Source organism: Salvelinus alpinus, chromosome 28 (genome assembly GCF_045679555.1).
Source record: "Salvelinus alpinus chromosome 28, SLU_Salpinus.1, whole genome shotgun sequence".
Taxonomy (NCBI): Eukaryota; Metazoa; Chordata; class Actinopteri; order Salmoniformes; family Salmonidae; genus Salvelinus; species Salvelinus alpinus.
This window is the reverse complement of record NC_092113.1, coordinates 25525113-25547131: the sequence shown is the minus strand read 5'-3', so window position 1 is coordinate 25547131 and position 22019 is coordinate 25525113. Positions and strand designations below refer to the sequence as shown.

Sequence of the window (22019 nt, the reverse complement as noted above, 5' to 3'; positions counted from 1 at the left end):
GAATACTTTTCGAAGGCACTGTATGTGTGAAAGATCAAACATCAGGACTTCGGAGTGGAAATACATTGTGACCATAATCAATACTGAACAACCTATGTGTCATAGAAACTGTTACAAGGCCCAACAGTGATTATAAAACACCTCTATAAGAGTTTCTTTATTACAATTAAAATATCTTAAAGGTTAGATATTTTATAGCTATACAAAAATACTGTATGTTAACAAGCCAAAAAGGGACAAGACTGCCATCACTTTTGTCTGTGTAGTCAACAACAACATTCGCTGGGGGGCTACCCTGGCAAATTATCGACCTTTAAAGACTGATCTCAGTTTATAATGGCGGCTCTGGCCTCTGTAGCATGACACCGTGACTTCACTGCAATGCATGACCTTTTCAGTAATATCAGCAGCTCATGTTGCCTAGGGATATTTCCATTTGATCCAGGCCTGAGACACTTTGTGATCACCCTCTGTTTTAGCTGACCAATCAGCTAGAGCAGGGTACCCCAACTGAATTTTGCCCGCTGGTGATTTTATTTTGTTCCCCAATTATTCTGAGCAAAACATTATATTAATATATTTTTCTTGTGAATTTTCACTGTTGGACACAAAACACTGTAAAAACACCAGGAAATCCAAGTGATTTTAATTTAGGAAATCTATTCCAAAGTATTCCCACGCATGTGATCATATACAAATGTAAGCAAGGTTTGAAATGATTATGAATTAGTCCAATTTTATATCTATTTGGGCTTCAATTGCTACAAATGATTTGTAATTATGTTTCGGCCCCTTGACCATCCGTTCAAGAAAAATCAGCCCACGGCTGAATCTAGATCATGATCCCTGAGCTAGAGGCTGATAAAACATACGTTTGTTAAACTATAGTCTTATACTATATCAAAAAGTGTCTTTAACGTTGGTCACATAACTTTATGCGTGGTAGATTTTTATCAGTTAGTAATTTGTCTTGTGACTGTGGATGAAAATGGCTTACCTCAAAATGAGTACAGGTGTGATTTTGTGTGTCAGTATTTAGAATCATATTAATTAGAACAGAGCGAAAGAAAGAAAGAAAGAAAGAAAGAAAGAAGAAAAGAAAGAGACAAGATAGAAATAAAGACCAGCACATAGTTTATTCATCTGATTTTATGGGAACCATAACACACCATACCCAGACATACACACTGCAAACACATAAATCACTTCAAACATCCTTTCAGGTATCATCACAGTGAACAGTTGTTAAAACTCAGTCAGTCTAATTTCTGTCTATCTAGATTTGTAGCTAGATAAATTGTGAAACTGTGTAGGCTTTAACTTGCATGAACTACCATCTGATAGCAGCAACAGTAGACCACTGTAAAAGGATTACCACAGCACACCACTATTCTAAAATGTGAGGACTGGCAATTCTCAGAGCACAAATGACAACATTTTGCATTAGGCAGTCATATGAACATACTTTATCTTGTAGCTACTGTCCTTACCCAAGGAACATGTGTTTACCTTACTATCTACAATCTTCACCAGTTTCAGTCTCCCAGCCCAATCTAGAACATACATACATTCTGATTCCAAACAGCCGACAGTCACACTTCTCAACAATTCTTTGGATTTCCATGTTTTATACACAAAATCATACGCAAACCCTTTAAGAACATAATTAGGCCTTAGTATTGCATGGCTATGTTTTAACAAACTCAAACAGTTTTTTGACTATGTAACTCTTGGCATGGAACACTGGAAATCCAATTAAGTTCTCGCTACTTTTAACGAACAAGATCCCTTCTCTTATGAAAACAAACAAAAATATACACACTTCCACAGGCACACATTTAAAATAAAACACCGAGAACCAATTGTGCTCATAATACAAGATTGTTTGGTAACATGAAAAGGCACTTAAAATGGGGTTAAGTCACTTCACACGTTTTAAAAGGAGGAACCCCTCAAAACACCTCAGAAACAGAGGGAGACAAGGAATAGTCCCATGAAGAGGAAGGTGCTGGGTTCATGAAGCCCGACGACGAGACCAATGGCCACACTCAGGAACACGATGGATGGGATCAGTGTCCTGTCCAGGGTCGGTTCAGCCTGGGGGCTTAGGGGCTTGGTGATATGAGCCTCTGATGATCTGCTTGGTAGACCTGTTTCTGAGGAAACCTGGAAAGTCTCCTCCTCTTCGTCAGCCGTAGTAGCGTCTTCCTCATTTGAACTGCTAGTACCATCTTGGGTCATGGTCATGGATGACTCTGAGATGTTCTCTGTGACTGCAAAAGATACGGTTTTGCGCTGAACTCCCAGAGGTGTCTGGCTCTCCAACCCAGGAGAGGTGTGTTCCCTAGCAGTGATGTCATCCTGCTGCTTAGAGCTGCCTGAGTCCTCAGAGAGCACAGCTGCCAGCTCGCTCAGGCCGGCTGCCACCCCTCGCTTGAAGCGCTGGTGAGACACAGGGGGGGACGTCTGTGAGGCGTCATTGGGCGGCTCAGCAGTGTGGCTGGCCAGACTCAGGGTCATTCTGTCCTCTCCTGTGGGCCCAAGGTGTGTCACGGTCACCATGGGAGGGTGCCACGGACAGGTGGCTACTACATCTACAACTACACCTACTTCGCCACCTGCCTGGAAGCTCTCTAGCTTGGGCCCAACAGCCTCTAGCATCAGGACTCCATCTTCTCTGGCCATGCCGTCATCCATTGATGTCAGCTGCTTATCATCAGACTCTTCAGGGAGAGATGGGGAGGCCTCAGAGGAAACCTTTATCTGGGATTTGCTACCCTCCTCAGCTCTGCTGAGCTTACAGTGGGTGGAATCTGAGGGATGTTCTAGGCGACTTGAGGAGCTGGTGCTTGGCTCCTGAATTCTGAAGGACTTCTCGTTTTCCTCCTCTGCATCTTTCTCTGCTTCCTGCCTCGGATCCTCCTCCACCTTTGACCCCTGCTCCGGCACCTCGTTCTCCACCTCCTCAACATCCTCCTCCTCCTCCACCAACTTCCCCACCACTACATTTGGTGTTGCAGAAAGCACACTCTGATATAAAACATCTTCCAGTGAAGAAGGCATGTTGGCTTGGATCTCCGTGTGAGGTGGGTCAAGTTCGGAGTGTGGTTCTGTGTGTTTCAGAGTGAAGGCTCCTCCCTCATCCTCCTCTTTTTCCTCCTCATCAACATCTGAGGCTTCAGCCATGCTGCTGTGGAGAGGTGTTGGAGATGAGCTCAGAGGTGTGGAAGAACTACTCTCTTTGGGCTTTTCCTGGGATGTTCCTCCTCCCTTTTCCTCATTCTTGTCAACTGATGCTTCAGCAATGCTGACATTAGGTGGTGTTAGAATGTGCAGGTGTGTAGAGGGACTACTATCCTTCTCTTTCTCACCATCTAAGACTTCATCCATATTGCTGGGGAGAGGTGAAGGAACATGCATAGGTGTGGGGTGACTACTATCTTTGGGCTCCACCTGGAAGGTTCCTCCCTTTTCCTCCTTCTTGCCATTTGATGCTTCAGCAATGCTGATGTGGAGTGGTGGTGGAACATGTTCTTCTAATTCAGAGTCCAGTTTGGGTATTTCACAATCCAGTTTTAGTAATTCACAGTCCAGTTCCTGTGAAGGCTCTGATTCAGTTGTCAGTTGGTTGGCTTCAGATGCTACAGGTTTGGATAGTACTTCATTGGCTTGTGTTGTGGATGTGGAAAACACATGAGGTGATTGTTTACCCAGGGATACAGTGGCACTGGACAGTGTTCCATCTGCTAATGGAAGGTCTAGGTTGGCTGGGAGAGGAGAACTGGGTATGTCATCGGCAGTCTGTAGGAATAACACAAAAATAAAGAAATAACAGTGACCACCATGGGAGCTTTTGGGTAGAATGGTTCCAGATCTGTTTGTTCTGTACAGCCAACTCCTAAGGTTGTTGTTTGACATGACAAAGAATCTATGAGTTAGCTATACAGCACAAATACTGTAGATCTGGTACCAGGCTAGCTTTGAGGCACAGGGACTAGTTACAAATTGTGTTGCACACTAATATCACCACAGAGGAAAAGCAACTCAATGCATACTGATAGTTTGGAATCCATGCTGATGTTATAAAACATTGTAGAGGACATATCATAAAAGGTCAAATGTATGTTTACATGACCCATGCATTTATGTAGGAGACAAAATACACTGACAGCAATCAACAACCAAAATAATTATCTATCAATCTAAAATCCAAAATAATTGTGTTTATCTGTTCATCCAAAATAAATGGCACCAAATTAACAATTACACTTACCCTCAATGGAAGACTGTGCAACTCTCTCCCCCCCAAAACTACTAATGATCTTAAATACATTAAAATATGGCAATTGTTCATTAGGAGGACAGTGGATGATAAGGATGAAACATTACATATATGGCTTCTAAAGAAACACGCACACACATATACAGACTGTATAGATAAAACCATATGGACGTCATATGTTTTAGATTGAGTAAACACTTACATGACACTTGTTGAAACATCCATACCAAGACGATGGATCATTTGTTAATTCAAATTACTAAGGCATGATACCCTTAGATTTATATTCTTTAGAAGAATATCAGTAAATGTATTGTATGTAGGCTACGTTGGAGGCTGCTGAGGGGAGGACGGACATTGGAACAGAGTCTTTTGGCTGGAATGGAGTGAATGGAATGATATCAAACACATTAAAACAATGTGTTTGATACCATTCCATCAATACCATTCCAGCCATTATTATCAGCTGTCATCCACTCAGCAGCCTCCACTGGTAGGCTATTGTTATACTACAATAGAATGGCTACTGCTACAGAAAGATCGTCTGTCATGACTGAGCCATTTGTGTTATTGAGAAATAGGTGGCTAATGATGAAACACTCAAACTCTGATGCAAAATCATGCACACATGGTGAATAAGAACTAGGGTTGAAAAATTTCCCGGTATTTTACAAATGTTCCATCCCGAGAATAAATCACTTTTCTCCCAGGTACCCTGGTATTTCCCACCAAATCCGGAAGTGTCATTAAAAGCATTATAAAGCATATATAGTTGCAGTCGGAAGTTTAAATACACTTACGTTGGAGTCATTAAGACTCGTTTTTCAACCACTCCACACATTTCTTGTTAACAAACTAGGACATCTACTTTGTGCATGACACAAGTCATTTTTCCAACAATTGTTTACAGACAGATTATTTCACTTATAATTCAATGTATCACAATTCCAGTGGTTCAGAAGTTTACATACACTAAGTTGACTGCGCCTTTAAACAGCTTGGAAAATTCCAGAAAATTATGTCATGGCTTTTGAAGCTTCTGATAGGCTAATTGACATCATTTGAGTCAATTGGAGGTGTACCTGTGGATGTATTTCACCTTCAAACTTCAAACACCTTCAAACTCAGTGCCTCTTTGTTTGACATCATGGGAAAATCAAAAGAAATCAGCCAAGACCTCAGAAAAACGTTCATCTGTACAAACAATAGTACACAAGTATAAACACCATGGGACCATGCAGCCGTCATACCGCTCAGGAAGGAGACGCGTTCTGTCACCTAGAGATTAACATACTTTGGTGCGAAAAGTGCAAATATGCGGCTTCATGGGGATGGAAAATGATGTGGATATATTGAAGCAACATCTCAAGACATCAGTCAGGAAGTTAAAGCTTGGTCGCAAATGGGTCTTCCAAATGGACAATGACCCCAATCATACTTCCAAAGTTGTGGCAAAATGGCTTAAGGACAACAAAGTCAAGGTATTGGAGTGGCCTTCACAAAGCCCTGACCTCAAACCTATAGAACATTTGTGGGCAGAACTGAAAAAGCATGTGCGAGCAAGGAGGGCTACAAACCTGACTCAGTTACACCAGCTCTGTCAGAAGGAATGGGCCAAAATTCACCCAACTTTTTGTGGGAAGCTTGTGGAAGGCTACCCAAAACGTTTGACCCAAGTTAAACAATTTAAAGGAAATGCTACCAAATACTAATTGAGTGTATGTAAACTTCTGACCCACTGGGAATGTGATGAAAGAAATAAAAGCTGAAATAAAAAAAATTCTCTACTATTATTCTGACATTTCACATTCTTAAAATAAAGTGGTGATCCTAACTGACCTAAGACAGGGCATTTTTACTAGGATTAAATGTCAGGAATTGCGAAAAACTGAGTTTAAATGTATTTGGCTAAGGTGTATGTCAACTTCCGACTTCAACTGTAAATATGCTTGGATTTGATTAGAGCTTTCATCAGCATTGAAAATTCAAACCTGATGCTACCTGACCCTGATGAGCCATATATTAAATACATTTAATGAGCCTGACATTAACGACATTTAATGAGCCCGAGCCCAAAATATCCCAAATGATTGTGCCATTACCCAATACATATATGATATTGGCTACTGCACATTACGCGCGACAGAAAAAACATAAAAGCCCATAGATGTAGCTAGCTATATGCGCTCTTGGGTAAATAAATTAAACTAGCTTCAGTAGGCTAGTCCTTTTTGAGTGTGAACTGCATTACTGTACTCTATTATACTGTATTATATGGACTGGAATTACGAACATTTGGCCTACAAATTTGGCCTACAAAGTTAGAAGTATAGACTAGAGAATTACATTTTAATTTAGAAATATAATAGGGCTTATTTGTATAATTAGTTATATATACCTTTCATAGCATTCCCGCTAATGTTATTAGCCTACCTCCTTTTTCTCTCTCTATTGTTGCTTCATTCCTTCCTCGCTTTCAACAGTTACATTTAATACATTTCGTTGTCCTTATTTTCATCATTCTAATGACATCCTTGAATAATATAGGACTAGAATTAGATGCAGAAGGCTTTCACTTCTCTTCACGAAGATTAAATGGTTATGGGTCTGAATAAATAATTGCTATAGCCTTCCGCCATCACACGTTCGCTCTTCTTTCAAACTACCCGTTCTATTGGCTGCTGTATTTAACGTTCAGCAAAAAAGAGCTTGCGTCCCTCTTGGAATAGTCTATTGGTATAAGAAATGCAAAAAAAAAATTAGTGGCAAGAAACAGTATGTGAACCCATTGGAATTACCTGGACTTCTGCATAAATTGGTCAATAAATTTCATCTTCATCTAAATCACAACAATAGACAAACACAGTCTGCTTAAACTAATAACACACAAACAATTATACGTTTCCATTTCTTTATTGAACACACCGTGTAAACATTCACAATGCAGGGTGGAAAAAGTATGTGAACCCTTGGTTTTAATAACTGGTTGACCCTACAATAACCTCAACCAAACGTTTTCTGTAGTTGCAGATCAGACCTGCACAACAGCCAGGAGGAATTTTGGAACATTCCTCGTTACAAAACTATTTCAGTTCAGCAATATTCTTGGGATGTCTGGTGTCAACCGCTCTCTTGAGGTCATGCCACAGCATCTCAATCGGGTTGAGTTCAGGACTCTGACTGGGCCACTCCAGAAGGAGTATTTTCTTCTGTTGAAGTCATTCTGTTGTTGATTTACTTCTGTGTTTTGGGTTGTTGTCCTGTTGCATCACCCAACTTCTGTTGAGCTTCAATTAGCAGACAGAAATCCTTGCATTCTCCTGCAAAATGTCTTGATAAACTTGGGAATTCATTTTTCCGTCGATTATAGCAAGCTGTCCAGGCCCTGCGGCAGCAAAGCAGCTCCAAACCATGATGCTCCCTCCACCATACTTTACAATTGGGATGAGATTTTGATGTTGGTGTGCTGTGCGTTTTTTCTCCACACATAGTGTTGTGTGTTCCTTCCAAACAACTCAGCTGTAGTTTCATCTGTCCACAGAATATTTTGCCAGTAGAGCTGTGGAACATCCATATGCTCTTTTGCGAACTTCAGATGTGCAGCAATGTTTTTTTTGGACAGCAGTGGCTTCTTTCGTGGTGTCCTCCCATGAACACCATTCTTGTTTAGTGTTTTACGAATCGTAGACTTGTCAACAGAGATGTTAGGATGTTCCAGAGATTTCTTAAAGTCTTTAGCTGACACTAGGATTCTTCTTAACCTCATTGAGCATTCTGCGCTGTGCTCTTGCAGTCATCTTTGCAGGACGGCCACTCCAAGGGAGAGTAGCAACAGTGCTGAACTTTCTCCATTTATAGACAATTTGTCTTACCGCGGACTGATGAACATCAAGGCTTTTAGAGATACTTTGGTAACCCTTTCCAGCTTTATGCAAGTCAACAATTTTTAATCTGGAATCTTCTGAGATCTCTTTTGTTGAGGCATGGTTCACATCAGACAATGCTTCTTGTGAATAGCAAACTCACATTTTGTGAGTGTTTTTTATAGGGCAGGGCACCTCTAACCAACATCTCCAATCTAGTCTCAATGATTGTACTCCAGGTTGGCTGACTCCTGACTCCAATTAGCTTATGGAGAAGTCATTAGCCTAGGGGTTTACATACTTTTTCCAACCTACACTGTGAATGTTTAAACTATGTATTCAATATAGACAAGAAAAATACAATAATTTGTGTGTTATTAGTTTAAGCAGACTGTGTTTGTCTGTTGTTGTGACTTAGATGAAGATCCGATCTAATGTTATGACCAATTTATGCAGAAATTCAGATAATTCCAAAGGGTTCACATACTGTTTCGTGCCACTGTATGTCCAACAAGCTATTCTAGTCTAGCTTTTCCTGCATTGGACTCCAAGAGCTAAGGAGCGTTTTTTTAAGGAAACGCCAGCGAGGCACAGGTGCTTGCATATTGCGCAAGAGACAGAGGCTATAAGTTAGACGCTTCTCATGAATAACCCATCATTATTTAGCTAAATATAATGCAAATACTGCATTGAATGTATTACCTAAAAGAGGTAGGCTAGGACATCTATATATAGGGTATATATCAATGTAGAACATAATTATCTATTTGGATGCAATATGAATGGAGTTGATGGAGAGCGAGAAAGACTGCGAGAGACTGCTCCCTCGTGCACTGATTTAAAGCAACAATATTCAAGTGAAAGGCTGTTTTAAATTCTGGAGCTGCAATTAAAAACATAATCATCTTTACAATTAAAAAACAATGCCAGATGGAGATGGGTAAATTAGACACGCATTCTGTCTTTATATTACTGTAAAATAGGCTATACTGCAGCAAATGTAGGCCTACCTAACACAATAAATAAAGTTACCATGATGAGCTGACCCTAAGCGTTGATTCATCATGCAGAGGCCGTAGCCAGATTTAGGCATTGCATATCATTTAACAGTTTAACAGTTTCACGCCATGCTGTTGCTATAAATACATTCTTATCATTTTTCTGTAATACCAACATGTTTCAAGCAGACAACCATAGTCCCTGTGCCCAAGAACACTAAGGTAACCTGCCTAAATGACTACCGACCAGTAGCACATCTGTAGCCATGAAACGCTTTGAAAGGCTGGTCATGGCTCACATCAACACCATTGTCCCAGAAACCCTAGACCCACTCCAATTTGCATACCGCACCAACAGATCCACAGATGATGCAACCTCTATTGCACTCCACACTGCCCTTTCCCACCTGGACAAAAGGAACACCTATGTGAGAATGCTATTCATTGACTACAGCTCAGCATTCAACACCATAGTGCCCTCAAAGCTCATCACTAAGCTAAGGACTAAACACCTCCCTCTGCAACTGGATCCTGGACTTCCTGACGGGCCCGCCCCCAGGTGGTAAGGGTAGGTAACAACACATCTGCCACGCTGATCCTCAACACGGGGGCCCCTCAGGGGTGCGTGCTCAGTCCCCTCCTGTACTCTCTGTTCACTGTTCACGACTCCAACACCATCATTAAGTTTGCTGATGACACAACAGTGGTAGGCCTGATCACTGACAACAATAGGGAGGAGGTGAGAGACCTGACTGTGTGTTGCAAGGACAACAACCTCTCCCTCAACGTGATCAAGACAAAAGAGATGATTGTGGACTACTGGAAAAGGAGGACTGAGCACGCCCCCATTCACATCGATGGGGCTGTAGTGGAACAGGTTGAGAGCTTCAAGTTCCTTGGCGTCTACATCACCAACAAACTAACATGGTCCAAGCACACCAAGACAGTCGTGAAGAGGGCATGACAAAACCTATTCTCACACAGGAGACTGAAAAGATTTGGCATGGGTCCTCAGATCCTCAAAAGGTTTTACAGCTGCACCATCGAGAGCATCCGGACGGGTTGCATCACTGCCTGGTATGGCAACTGCTCGGCCTCCGACCGCAAGGCACTACAGAGGGTAGTGCGTACGGCCCAGTACATCACCGGGGCCAAGCTTCCTGCCATCCAGGACCTCTATACCAGGCTGTGTCAGAGGAAGGCCCTAAAAATTGTCAGAGACTCCAGCCACCCTAGTCATAAACTGTTCTCTCTGCTACCGTACGGCAAGCACTACCGGAGCGCCACGTCTAGGTCCAAGAGGCTCCTAAATAGCTTCTACCCCCAAGCCATAAGACTCCTGAACAGCTAATCTAATGGCTACCCAGACTGCATTGTTGGTTAAGGGCTTGCAAGTAAGCATTTCACTGTAAGATCTACACCTGTTGTATTCGGCGCATGTGACAAATACAATTTGATTTGATTATAATTTATCGGTTTCTCACAGTTATTTATCCTGGGAAAAGGGAGTGGTTTTGAGTGGTAAATTCCGGTAAATCTTGGTAACCGGGTTACCACTATTCAACCCTAATAAGAACTGAAAGACAAATGATACAAGTAGTAAAAACAGCTCATGCAGTTTGTGGCCATCAGCGTGCACGTTACCTAAATTGTGGCTGAAGCTTCAATGAGCTGTGAAATGAATTGTCATTGGAGAAAAAAATATTAGTTTGAAATTTATTGCACTTTATTAGTCAATTCACCCATATTTAGGAACAGAACATATTTGCCACTACTTGTTGTTGCATGCAAAATTAAGAACAATTCTAATATAATTATTTTATGCCCTAATGAACGAAAAATTTGCAGTTTCGCTGAAAATCATGCATTGATGTCAATGGGAGATTTATGTGAAAGTTTTAGCTGGAAGTACAGCTCTCAAGTTAGGATTCAGCCATAATTGAATAAAATAACATAGGTCTAGTTATTTAAGCTGAAACTTTCAACTGTAACACGAACCAACACACTCTGGGATTCAATAATGAGATAGAATGCATAGAAATTACAGTGAAGTTTATGATTTCAGCCGATCTCCTGAGGGGAAGGCATTAACTACAGATTCATACATCTATGGCTGTGCTAGCTATGTGCCACATTCATTCATATCCATATTGCCATTCTATTCAATTAGCTGATGAAATAGGCATGCACATATTTATGACCATTCTTACAAATAATTTCTGCAGTTCTGTTATACTGTATCTACCGGTTTACACTTCATATTAAGTTGCTGTAACTGTACGGTAACCCTGACATTATACTAGTATCAACATTGTACTAACATGTTATCACAACAATGCCTCTGATGGTGTGTGCCCCACTAAATCCTCATCCTGACGATGACAAACTGTTCCAAACACGTATGAGGCCTAAGATGTGCATATCCAATGGAACTTTTCCAGGTGCTGAATTGACTGAACAGTTCAAGAAAACTGAATTCCTTTAACTGTACACAAAGTGCTCTACACTTTTACAACCCAAGAGTGTGTCATCCCTAAATGTACCAAGATGAAATGTACAACATAGAGAATGTAGTATAAATATATGAATACAAGTTCAAAGATAACTGGTAAGAAATACTGATGAGTTATTCCACCGTTACCTCTAAGTCAAGCTCTGGTTGAAGAATGACTGGACACTGAGGACTGGGCATCAACATGTCTGGCACTGGCTTAGTCACCGGTTCATCTTCAAAAACAAAGGTCAACAGTTAATCACACTACCCATTATTCTAAATGTACACTTTCATGTAAAACTCTGTACGTACATTGTATGTATTGGACTGGCCTGAGAGGTAACAGTATGATTGAAACAGTGAATATAGCGAGAGTCAAAATAAGGATAGAAAAATGTCTCCTTACTCTCTCTCTTTTGTTTCATCCTTTTACAACTTTGTAATAACTCTGTGTGATACTCATATGCAGCAGTCCTGCTTTACCTTCACCCTTCTCTGGGAACTGTGCAAAGTAGTCAGAATCCTCCATACTGAAAGCAAAGACATAACATGACTGTTAACCAATGGCACTGCAATGAAGACACTCATGATCCTATTGTAAAGATAAATGTAAATATACATTTGATCAGCATGATCTTATGTTACTCTTTTTTAGAACACAAGACATACAGTGCATTCGGAAAGTGTTCAGACCCCTTCCCTTAATCAACATTTTGATAAGTTACAGACTTATTTTTCCTCATCAATCTACACACAATGCCCCATAATGACAAAGTTAAAACTGTATTTTAGAACTTTTTGCAAATGTGTCAACAATAAAAAACAGAATACCTTATTTAGATAAGTATTCAGACCCTCAGGTGCACCCTGTTTCCATTGATCATCCTTGAGATGTTTCTACAACCTGATTGGAGTCCACCTGTAGTAGATTCAATTGATTGGACATTATTTGGAAAGGCACACACCTGTCTATATAAGGTCCCACAGTTGACAGTGCATGTCAGAGCAAAAACCAAGCCATGAGGTCGGAATTGTCCGTAGAGCTCCGAGACAGGATTGTATCAAGTCACAGATCTGGGGAGGCTACCAAAAAATGTCTGCAGCATTGAAGGTCCCCAAGAACACAGTGGCCTTCATAATTCTTAAATGGAAGAAGTTTAGAAGAAGGGCCTTGGTCAGGGAGGTGACCAAGAACCCGTTGGTCACTCTGACAGAGTTCCTCTGTGGAGATGGGAGAACATTCCAGAAGGACAACCATCTCTGCATCACTCCCAACAATCAGAACTTTACAGTAGAGTGGCCAGACGGAAGTCACTCCTAAGTAAAAGGCATATGACAGCCCGCTTGGTTTGCCAAAATTTACTCTCAGACCATGAGAAACAAGATTCTCTGGTCTGATGAAACTAAGATTGAACTCTTTGGCCTGAAGGCCAAGCGTCACGTCTGGAGGAAACCTGGCACCATCCCATCATTCCGTGGGGATGTTTTTCAGTGGCAGGGACTGGGAGACTAGTCAGGATTGAGGGAAAGATGAACGGAGCAAAGTACAGAGAAATCCTTGATGAAAACCTGCTCCAGAGTGCTCAGGACCTCAAATTGGGGCGAAGGTTCATCTTCCAACAGGACAACGCATGAGTGGCTTTGGGACAAGTCCCTGAATGTCCTTGAGTGGGCCAGCCAGAGCCTGAACTTGAACCCGATCGAACATCTCTGGAGAGACCTGAAAATAGCTGTACAGCAACGCTCCCCTTCCAACCTGACAGAGCTTGAGAGGATCTGCAGAGAAGAATGGGAGAAACTCCCACAATACAGGTGTGCCAAGCTTGTAGCGTCACACCCAAGAAGATTCGAGGCTGTAATCGCTGCCAATGGTGCTTCAACAAAGTACTGAGTAAAGGGTCTGAATACTTACGTAAATGTGAAATTTGCAAAAAATTTAAAAAATGTATAAAAAAATGTTTTTGCTTTGTCATCATGGGGTATTGTATGTAGATTGATGAGGGAAAAAACGATTTAATCAATATAAGAATAAGGCTGAAACGTAACAAAATGTGGAAGAATGTCTTAATATTTTCCGAATGCACTGTAGGCCTACAGAAAGCATGACTCTCACAGAGCCTTACTCTCACATCTCACACATTAGTGGAGTGGAGTGTTGGTCACTACTTGTTGAGTAATAGCCAACAAGATGCAAGCCAAGATAATCTTATACTATAGCACAAGACATATACCTCATGATCACTCTTGGAAATGCGAGTGGATACGCCTTCCTCCTGATCTTCGTGTTTTCCCTTTACCTACCATTCACTTGTCAAACTCTGAAGAGTTTGAGCAGGGGTGTTAATTAAGACCTAGACAACCAGGTGAGGGGAGTTCCTTACTAATTAGGGACTTTAATTGTTCAATCAAGTACAAAGATGAAGTGAAAACGCACAGACACTTGGCCCTCCGTGGAATGAGTTTGACATGAGTTAGAGGATCGCGGCTAGAAGGGATGCAGTTAATGTCAAAGTGACGTCAAAAGTTGCTTGTTCGAGTCGCATCTGGGAGAATTTTCACATTTTAGTTAACCCTAACTAACTATTTTCTTAATCTTAACCTAATTATCCAACCCTGCTGCGTAAGTTCTCCTAACCTGCTACGAAAAGTCACTTTTTTTTACCCCTTTTTCTCCCCAATTTCGTGGTATCCAATTGGTAGTTACAATCTCGTCTCATCGCTGCAACTGCCGTACGGACTCGGGAGAGGCGAAGGTCGAGAGCCGTGCATCCTCCTAAACACAACCCAACCAAGCCACACAGCTTCTTGACACAATGCCCACTTAACCTGGAAGCCAGCCGCACCAATGTGTCGGAGGAAACACTGTACACCTTGCGACTGTGTTAGCGTGCACTGCGCCCGGCCCACCACAGGAGTCGCTAGTGCGCGATGGGACAAGGACATCCCTGCCGGACAAACCCTACCCTTAACCCGGACGACATTGGGCCAATTGTGCGCCATCCCATGGGTTTCCTGGTCGCGGCCGGCTGCGACAGAGCCTGGACTCTTACCCAGAATCTCTAGTGGCACAGCTAGCACTGCGATGGAGTGCCTTAGACCACTGCGCTACTCGGGAGGCCCCCGAAAAGTCACTTCTGAAATTAGCTTCATCCCATTTAGTCAAAATCAATTTAGAGACATTGGCAGAAAACCTTATATTAGCAAGGGTCTCCAGTGTCAGGGGGTAGTGAAATAAGATATTGCATATAACAAATTGTGACAAAACAACTGGCAGAGGCAGTGGAAAATAACAGCCACAAGTGTATTGGTAACTGATGCTGTGGCCTAATGACCTTGATAAAGCAAGCTATTTTGGAGATTCTCTTTATGACTAGCGTCCTGTCCAGGGGGTGTACTTGTATATCAAGCTGCCTAAAGCTACAGAAATAAGAGATAGAATCCTGCCCTATAGCCGTTGCTCAGACAAGGCTACTTACTTACTTCCCTAACCACATAGGATGGCAGATTTCACTCAAAAGGTTTCAGTTTAGTTAACTACAGAACCCATTTATTAATAGGTGGGGTTTTCCATGCCCCCCACCAACCACCCTTTTTCACTGCCCCACTTCTTTGTCCCACCTTTTCTCCTCTCAAGGCTGCATACAGTAGTAATGAAGACCCACGTGACTGGATCCATCTATATCCTATATCTCAGGAATCCACAGTCTTTTTAAGGGTTTTCAGGGGGAGGTGACTCCCAAACCCCCTGACTACTCACACGCAGGATCACAAGTTTCATCATGCGTTCCATGCTTGTGAATGTGAGATGCCAAACAATAACTCAGTAGCCTATGTTCCCATCCTTCTCAATGGCGAACCGCCATTGCAGACAGATGCCAAGTGTTGAGAGGCAGTGGAAAACTACAGAAATCTAGATACACTGTTTTTATATTATGCCTTGGGGTTTAATGATGGGGTGATGTTTTTCATTGATCACATGGTGGCAGTTGATGCATACACTGTGATGCACAATTGACTGCCAAATACAAGTGCGACAACCATAATTTTAAGAATAGAGGTGTGAATTAGACAATTGGTCATTTATGAGAGAAGGACACTTCCTATCTATCCATCTAGCCTATCTATCAGCCTACACTGAAAATGAAATGATCCTGTCAATGAAAAGGAGAGCCCTGCAGACGATCAGATTGCTTTGGAGGAATAAGGCCAAAAGGAGCAATAAGGGGAGGAGTCAGGTGGAGCCTCAGAGATGACCTATTCCATTGAAACCGGATTGGGCTGATGTCAACTGTGGTTTTCCATTGAAAGGTCAGGGGTAAGTGTCAGAGAACGGCGGGGCTGAAAGTGACACCTGCCTTGTACAAGCTATTTCGATCCCCCTCACAGCTCATACACCCCTGGATTGCTGGCATTCTGAGAGGGTGTGTGTGCATGTGTCTGCCATCTCCGCCCCCCTTCAATGTACTGGAGACTGGATCACAAAATATAACCTGGTTGAAATATTATGAGATTGTCCCACATAAACCACTGATGCAAACCAAATCTGATTTTGCGTAACTGCACTGGTTGGGTAGGCCAATTATATGGCAACGTGAGTCACTGTCTGCAACCAACCACTCTGTTAAAATTAAGTGCTTTGTAACCCCAAAACTAGTGGCAACTGAGCAGCCACTCACTCAAAGGAGAACAAACCTTAAAGGGATACTTCAGGATTCTGGCAATTAAGTCCTTTATCTACTTCCCCACAGTCAGATGAGCTTGTGGATACCATTTTTGTCTCTGCGTGCAGTGTTAGTGCAATTGTAAACTAGCATTAGCGCAATGACTGGAAGTCTATGGTAACTGCTAGCATGCTAGTACATACATAGACTTCCAGTCAATGCGTCTAATGCTAGTTAGCATTGGCTCACAAAACTACCTCTGTAGTATTGTAGATGAAGGGTTTTATTGACAAAATCCCGAAGTATCCCTTTACCTTTCCAGGTGTATTGAGACACATCATCCTGAGATGTTTTGAAACATGACATGGGGTGTGTTGTAACTCCACTTAATCAAGTGTTGTGCAACACCTTGCCAGGACAGGGAGCACTACCAGAAAAGGTTGAAAACACTATGTTGGTATTTCAAGTTCTGTTTAGTGCAGAATTAGATCCCTTCTCTTTTGGTGCCATTTCCTCTCTCTAAAGCTTCAAAACAATATTATGATGTTTCACATCCTGTCTAGTGCAGAATTAGATACCTTCTTCAGGAGCATTTTAACTGATGAATGTTATCTGATCATTTGCCAGTTTATCCCATTTTGGCAGGCACTGCTGAGCACAGTGCTCAATCCACCAGCAGTAGCTGGAGGTTTTAAAGCAAGGATTGCAGGATACTGTACTTGCTTCGACCATTAAAAGTTGGAAATGTGGGAATGGGATGTGTCATTATTGATCGTCATTTTGCCTGATGGTTTTGATATCAGTTAATCATGATCCATTACACCTCATGACACAAAAAGCTGCTTAATACTAATATATAAGTATACTTTTCTTTCTTCAAACGTGCATACAACATTGTGTAAAATAATCATAAAGTTCCAAAAAAAAATATTACCCACAATCCAAGATTTGGCAAGATAGGAAGTGCAAGGAGATTAAAACCAGACGTCTAATTAGTTCAATCACTAATGTTCTCTATCTTCGTTTATCCTCATAAATAAATCTACTTACATTTTGAGAAAGATATTAAGTTGGATGATTTACTTATTTTAATTGGTAAAATGAAATTAAGAAATCATTAAAATTAGTTGAATTAATTATTATTAAAGACATGCTCCGGAACATTGGCGATAAATAAATATTATTTTAACCTCCCGCTTTGGGCTGGATGTGTCAATGTGTAGTTCATACATGCACAATCTCTGAGCAGAATCACTGTTTACCTCAATTAGTTTGAAAGCTATGTTTTTTCTGGAAGCTGTTCTGCACCATTTTTCCTCACGTGCGCCAGACACCTAGCAATTCAAGTTCTAGCCAATGAGCTTCAGCCGCTCGCCATTTCAGTGACAGCTAGCAAGATGCATACACAGCAGAGTGAGCGAGAGAGCAATGACGTGGTGCACATATCTGTTCATATGTGACGTAGTACGCAATTCTCGGGGCCACTTTTGGCTCGTGAGCAGTACTTTCAGACCTACTGGCTAAAAAGAATACAAAAGTACTGGAGAATCTCTTTACGTACACGCTGGTGGGTTTACATTCAAAGACCCTCCAAACAACAGCTCTCAGGATAGATGCACTACTTTTCATGGTTTCATCACACAATCATGGTGTTTTGAGTCTTTCTATTTTTACAGTGCACTAGAACAAGTGTTCCTGGAAGAAGTGGTCCTGAGACCTTTCACCCTGACTTCCTCACAACCCTTTAGACAACTTTCATCACTGTAGTAGCATCACAGTAGTCCCTCAAAACTATTATCAAATGTGATTAATGTGAAAGTGTAATAGCAGATTGTATTATCATCTTATTATAGGCTTGCTATTATCTTCCATTCCTTTCCATGTTTGCATTCCTTAGGCTTAGGCTATAGGCCTACTGTACATAGACTACAGTAAGTAGGCCTAGGACTATTTTGTTTGACGTCAACAGATTGATAGGATGCTTGGATGATGATCAAGGGAATTTACCTGTAACTGCTTTCAGTTTTCAGGATACTTGTAAGGTCTAGCATATCAAAAGGGCTAGCTTGTGCTGCATCGTCTTCGTAGGACACGAGAAGAGTTACCGCGTAATTCATGTGCGAGTTGTTCGCCCAGTAATCGCCATCTGGAGTTTCGTAACGGACAACAAACTCAATGCGAGCCCCATGGTGAAGATACGGTGGGCAGAAGGAGAGCTTGAAGGAAAATTTATCAGTCTCACCGTCGCCCTGGACATAATCTGCTGGACAATCAAAGTAGGTGCTCCAGCTGTCCATAGTTGATCGAATGCACACAGTTTTGTTAAATGAAATATTAAGCACTCGAATAAACACGATAAATGCCAAGGGCTCGTCTTCAATAGGTGACACACTCTCCACCTCTACTTTATTAATGTGCACTGCTTTCGTCAGGGCAGCCGCAGTGGGAATGGTCCACTCCGGGTTTATGCGGTAGGTCGGTTCACGGATTTTCGGTCGGTATTTTGCCTCCTCTTCTTCCCACCTGGCATCATCCTCATCATCCGAATCAAATTGGACGAATTCCCTAACGTCGGTTAGGTCTCTACCTGTTGTATCGGCAAACGACACTCTCCTGCTGGGAATTGCATCCTTGATTTTCAGATACTCTGCGGTCTCATCATAGATGGACCGTCCGCGTTTCCTTGGGATAGGAGAGCACCTGGGGATGAGACGCACGTTTGTCTCCTCGCTGTCTTCGTATTCTTCATCCGAATTACACTGTCCTTCGTCATAACGCCGTCCTTCTCCGGATGACCCCTCTTTCTTCACCTTGGTGAAAAGACCCTCCTGGGATGGTATGGTTAAAAAAGACATTTTCTCGGCTATTCACCCTTCGAGTCGCCTGTCAGCAGCACTGGTCAGAGGATAGAATCCAATAGAATCCAGTGGTATGGGTTTGTACAGCTTTATCCCAGCGTTACGAACAGAACTGCCACTTATCCTGAGTTTCAGAACGTGTTGTACAGCATGACGGCAATGGAGTACTGAGGAGCATGTGCTAGTCTCTATAATACCAACTTTTGTGGCTCGTACAGGGTAGTCCTCCTTGTTTAGAAGACCTTAGCTGGAACTTTAGTTAGGTCTTATTCCCAGAGGAATAACCGTCTAATTTTAGCTGTGTATTGCCTTCTCCAAATTTGCTATTGAAGTTGGTACAACCCTGGACTGGCGACTCCACCCTCTGTTTCCGTTTGCCGAGACCGTACACGCCCACCTCCAACATTACACTTTAGGCTACTACACTCTGTTTGGAAACATGCTTTTATATTCATAAATAATATTAGACGGAAATAAACCACGCCTAAACAATTCAAAATGATATTATGGTCAATCCTATGTTTTCTTCTGTATTGCTCTTATTATTGGGCTATGTAATATGCCATAACAAATTACAACAGTATTGTACATCAATGTTAGATTTGTTTTTAAGTTCCTTTACATTACCTGAAGGGTTTCCCTTCTGATCGAACCACAGGATGTTTTTTGTTGTTGTATTGTGATATTTCAGTCCTTTACTCTCTGTGAATGGAATATTCCCATGATGTCACATCATGTTCTTTTTTATTATGTAACGTCACATTGTGTCACAATGGGCTACAGTGTATTTAAAGGGCTCTTGGAATGCCTATCAGAATGTGATGCTTCATCAAATCGTCATATTTGCCATTACATCGTTGTATTTAAACATACGACAATAAGCACATAACCCACTGTAGGCTATAGGTTACAATATAATATTTAGTGAATTTTAATTTGATAATTCTACAGGAATTTTAATTTGATCATTCTTTTGTTGCTGAGAATTTTCTTGAAATGCAGATGAGCTTTGTGATTGACATAAATTCACTGAAAACCCATGCTAACACATGGTTATAACAGTATTGCACTTTTCATGGAGCCTACTTTTGGCCAGCTAATAGCCTAACCACCGATCAAGTAACATTATGGATTAAACGTTCAAATCCTTTTGCAGCAGGATTATTTTACTGTGACAATATAGGTCCAATTAAGATTCCCTTCACCAGTACACCACCGCCACCAGCCTGTACAAGGCAGGAGGGGTCCATGGACTCATGCTGCTTACGCCAAATCCTGACTCTGCCATCAGCATGACACAACAGGAACCGAGATTCGACAGACTAGGCAATGTTTTTCCACTTCTCAATTGTCCAGTGTTGTTGATTGCTTTCCCACTGTAGCCGCTTCTTCTAATCGTCTGCTGCAATAGCCCATTCAGGACAAGGATCGATGAGTTGTGAGTTCCAAGATGACGTTCTGCACACCACTGTTGTACTGCGTCGTTATTTGTCTGGTGTTGGCCCACCTGTAAGCTTGCACGATTCTTGCCATTCTCCTTCGAACCTCTCTCATCAACCAGCTGTTTTCGCCCACAGGACTGCTGCTGACTGGATGTGTTTTGTTTGTCAAACCATTCTCAGTAAACCGTCGACACTGTCGTGTGTGAAAGGCCAGGAGGGCTGCCATTTCTGAGATACTGGATCCAGCGCCTGACACTGACGATTTGCCCCTTCTAACATTCAATCGATTAGTAACTGAATGCCTCGATGCCTGTCTGCCTGCTTTATAGAGCCATGGCCACATGACTCACTGTAGGAGCAAACCATTTTCGTGAATGGGATGGTGTACCTGATAAAAGCGCTGGTGAGTGTAGGTTGTATGACATGTTTAATCTAAATAATCATAGCTAGGCCTATATGGATAATCGAGCATATTGTAGACCTTCCTAGTAAAAAAGTATATACTGTCTTGTGCTCTGTTATTGATGGTAAATGAATGGTGTGGTTCTCATTCTCATACTCCATAGACTCCTTGTTTTGGATCATTACTCCATCTGATCCACTAGGTGGCATAAGTAATGCTGCCATTCACTTTTGTGTCTCTGTTGTGATCCAATAATAGTTGCCTGGCTATCCATCCACATTGCTCTGCCACCTGAGCAACTGAATGCAATTCAGGTTGAGTCGTCAGGCAAAAATAATAGGCCTATTTCAAATTTTGTGCTGACTACATGAAGTGCTGACTACATGAATGGAAAGCTAGTAGGTTGGCTATGCAATAATGTAATTAAAGAGAACATGATTGGTACAAGACTCTATCAACTTGGTCATATTCAATATTATCAGAGACCATAACTTGGACTGGAACAAAAACAGGGCCAAATTGCTCTATACCTGTGTTATAACACTCAAATTACTACAGTGATAACATTGTTGTCATGACATTAATGTAACTATACTCCTTTGTCAGGTGTCATGTGCAAGCATTTTGCATGATAAGGGGAAGCCGGTGTTCTAAATTGATGTTGAAATTGATATTGCTTTCCTTTCTCTGTCCTCGAAAATCAGTCTCTCATCTTTCGAGCAGGCGGCACAATCAACTGGACATTGTTTCTCCACATACTATATTTTAATAATCGGTAATAATCAGCTAGTTTCAATTGCTGGTAGGCCTACAATGAAGTGTAAAATTATTCCTAACCCAACGTATTTTTCAATTCACATATCAAAGTAAGGCTACATTGTAGGCCAGAAAAAAATAATCCTATCAAAATGGATCGAGTGTCGGGGTACTGCATACAATGTCAGTGTACGTGTACGTGCGCGCCCCCTAGTACTGAAAATATGCAGCGCAGCTTCTGTTGGTAAAGCTGACTCACTCA

The 22019-nt window shown here is 41.7% G+C and overlaps 1 protein-coding gene across 2 annotated transcripts; it reads right to left on the bottom strand.

Moving 5' to 3' along the window:
- Positions 1 to 1117: 1117 nt before the first annotated feature.
- On the bottom strand, positions 1118 to 19650 carry LOC139557490 (enolase-phosphatase E1-like). 2 transcript variants are annotated; one of them, XM_071372381.1, is made up of 4 exons: positions 18306 to 19650; positions 12121 to 12167; positions 11785 to 11870; positions 1118 to 3801 (listed from the first exon to the last, which is right to left on the bottom strand). In XM_071372381.1, the coding sequence occupies exons 1-4, from the start codon at positions 19151 to 19153 to the stop codon at positions 1963 to 1965; spliced, it is 2820 nt and encodes a 939-aa protein (XP_071228482.1). In that variant the 5' UTR covers positions 19154 to 19650; the 3' UTR covers positions 1118 to 1962. The 2 variants fall into 2 exon arrangements, with proteins under 2 accessions (XP_071228482.1, XP_071228483.1); XM_071372382.1 differs by having other exon boundaries at positions 18541 to 18680.
- Between the last annotated feature and the right edge of the window lie 2369 nt (positions 19651 to 22019).

Coding starts and splice junctions, on each gene's coding strand:
- LOC139557490 (XM_071372381.1), bottom strand. CDS start 19,153: ATGTCTTTTTTAACCATACCATCCCAGGAGGGTCTTTTCACCAAGGTG. Junction 11,871..12,120: donor GTTCCCAGAGAAGGGTGAAG/GTAAAGCAGGAC, acceptor TTGTTTTTGAAG/ATGAACCGGTGACTAAGCCA. Junction 3,802..11,784: donor AACCAGAGCTTGACTTAGAG/GTAACGGTGGAA, acceptor TTATTCCTACAG/ACTGCCGATGACATACCCAG.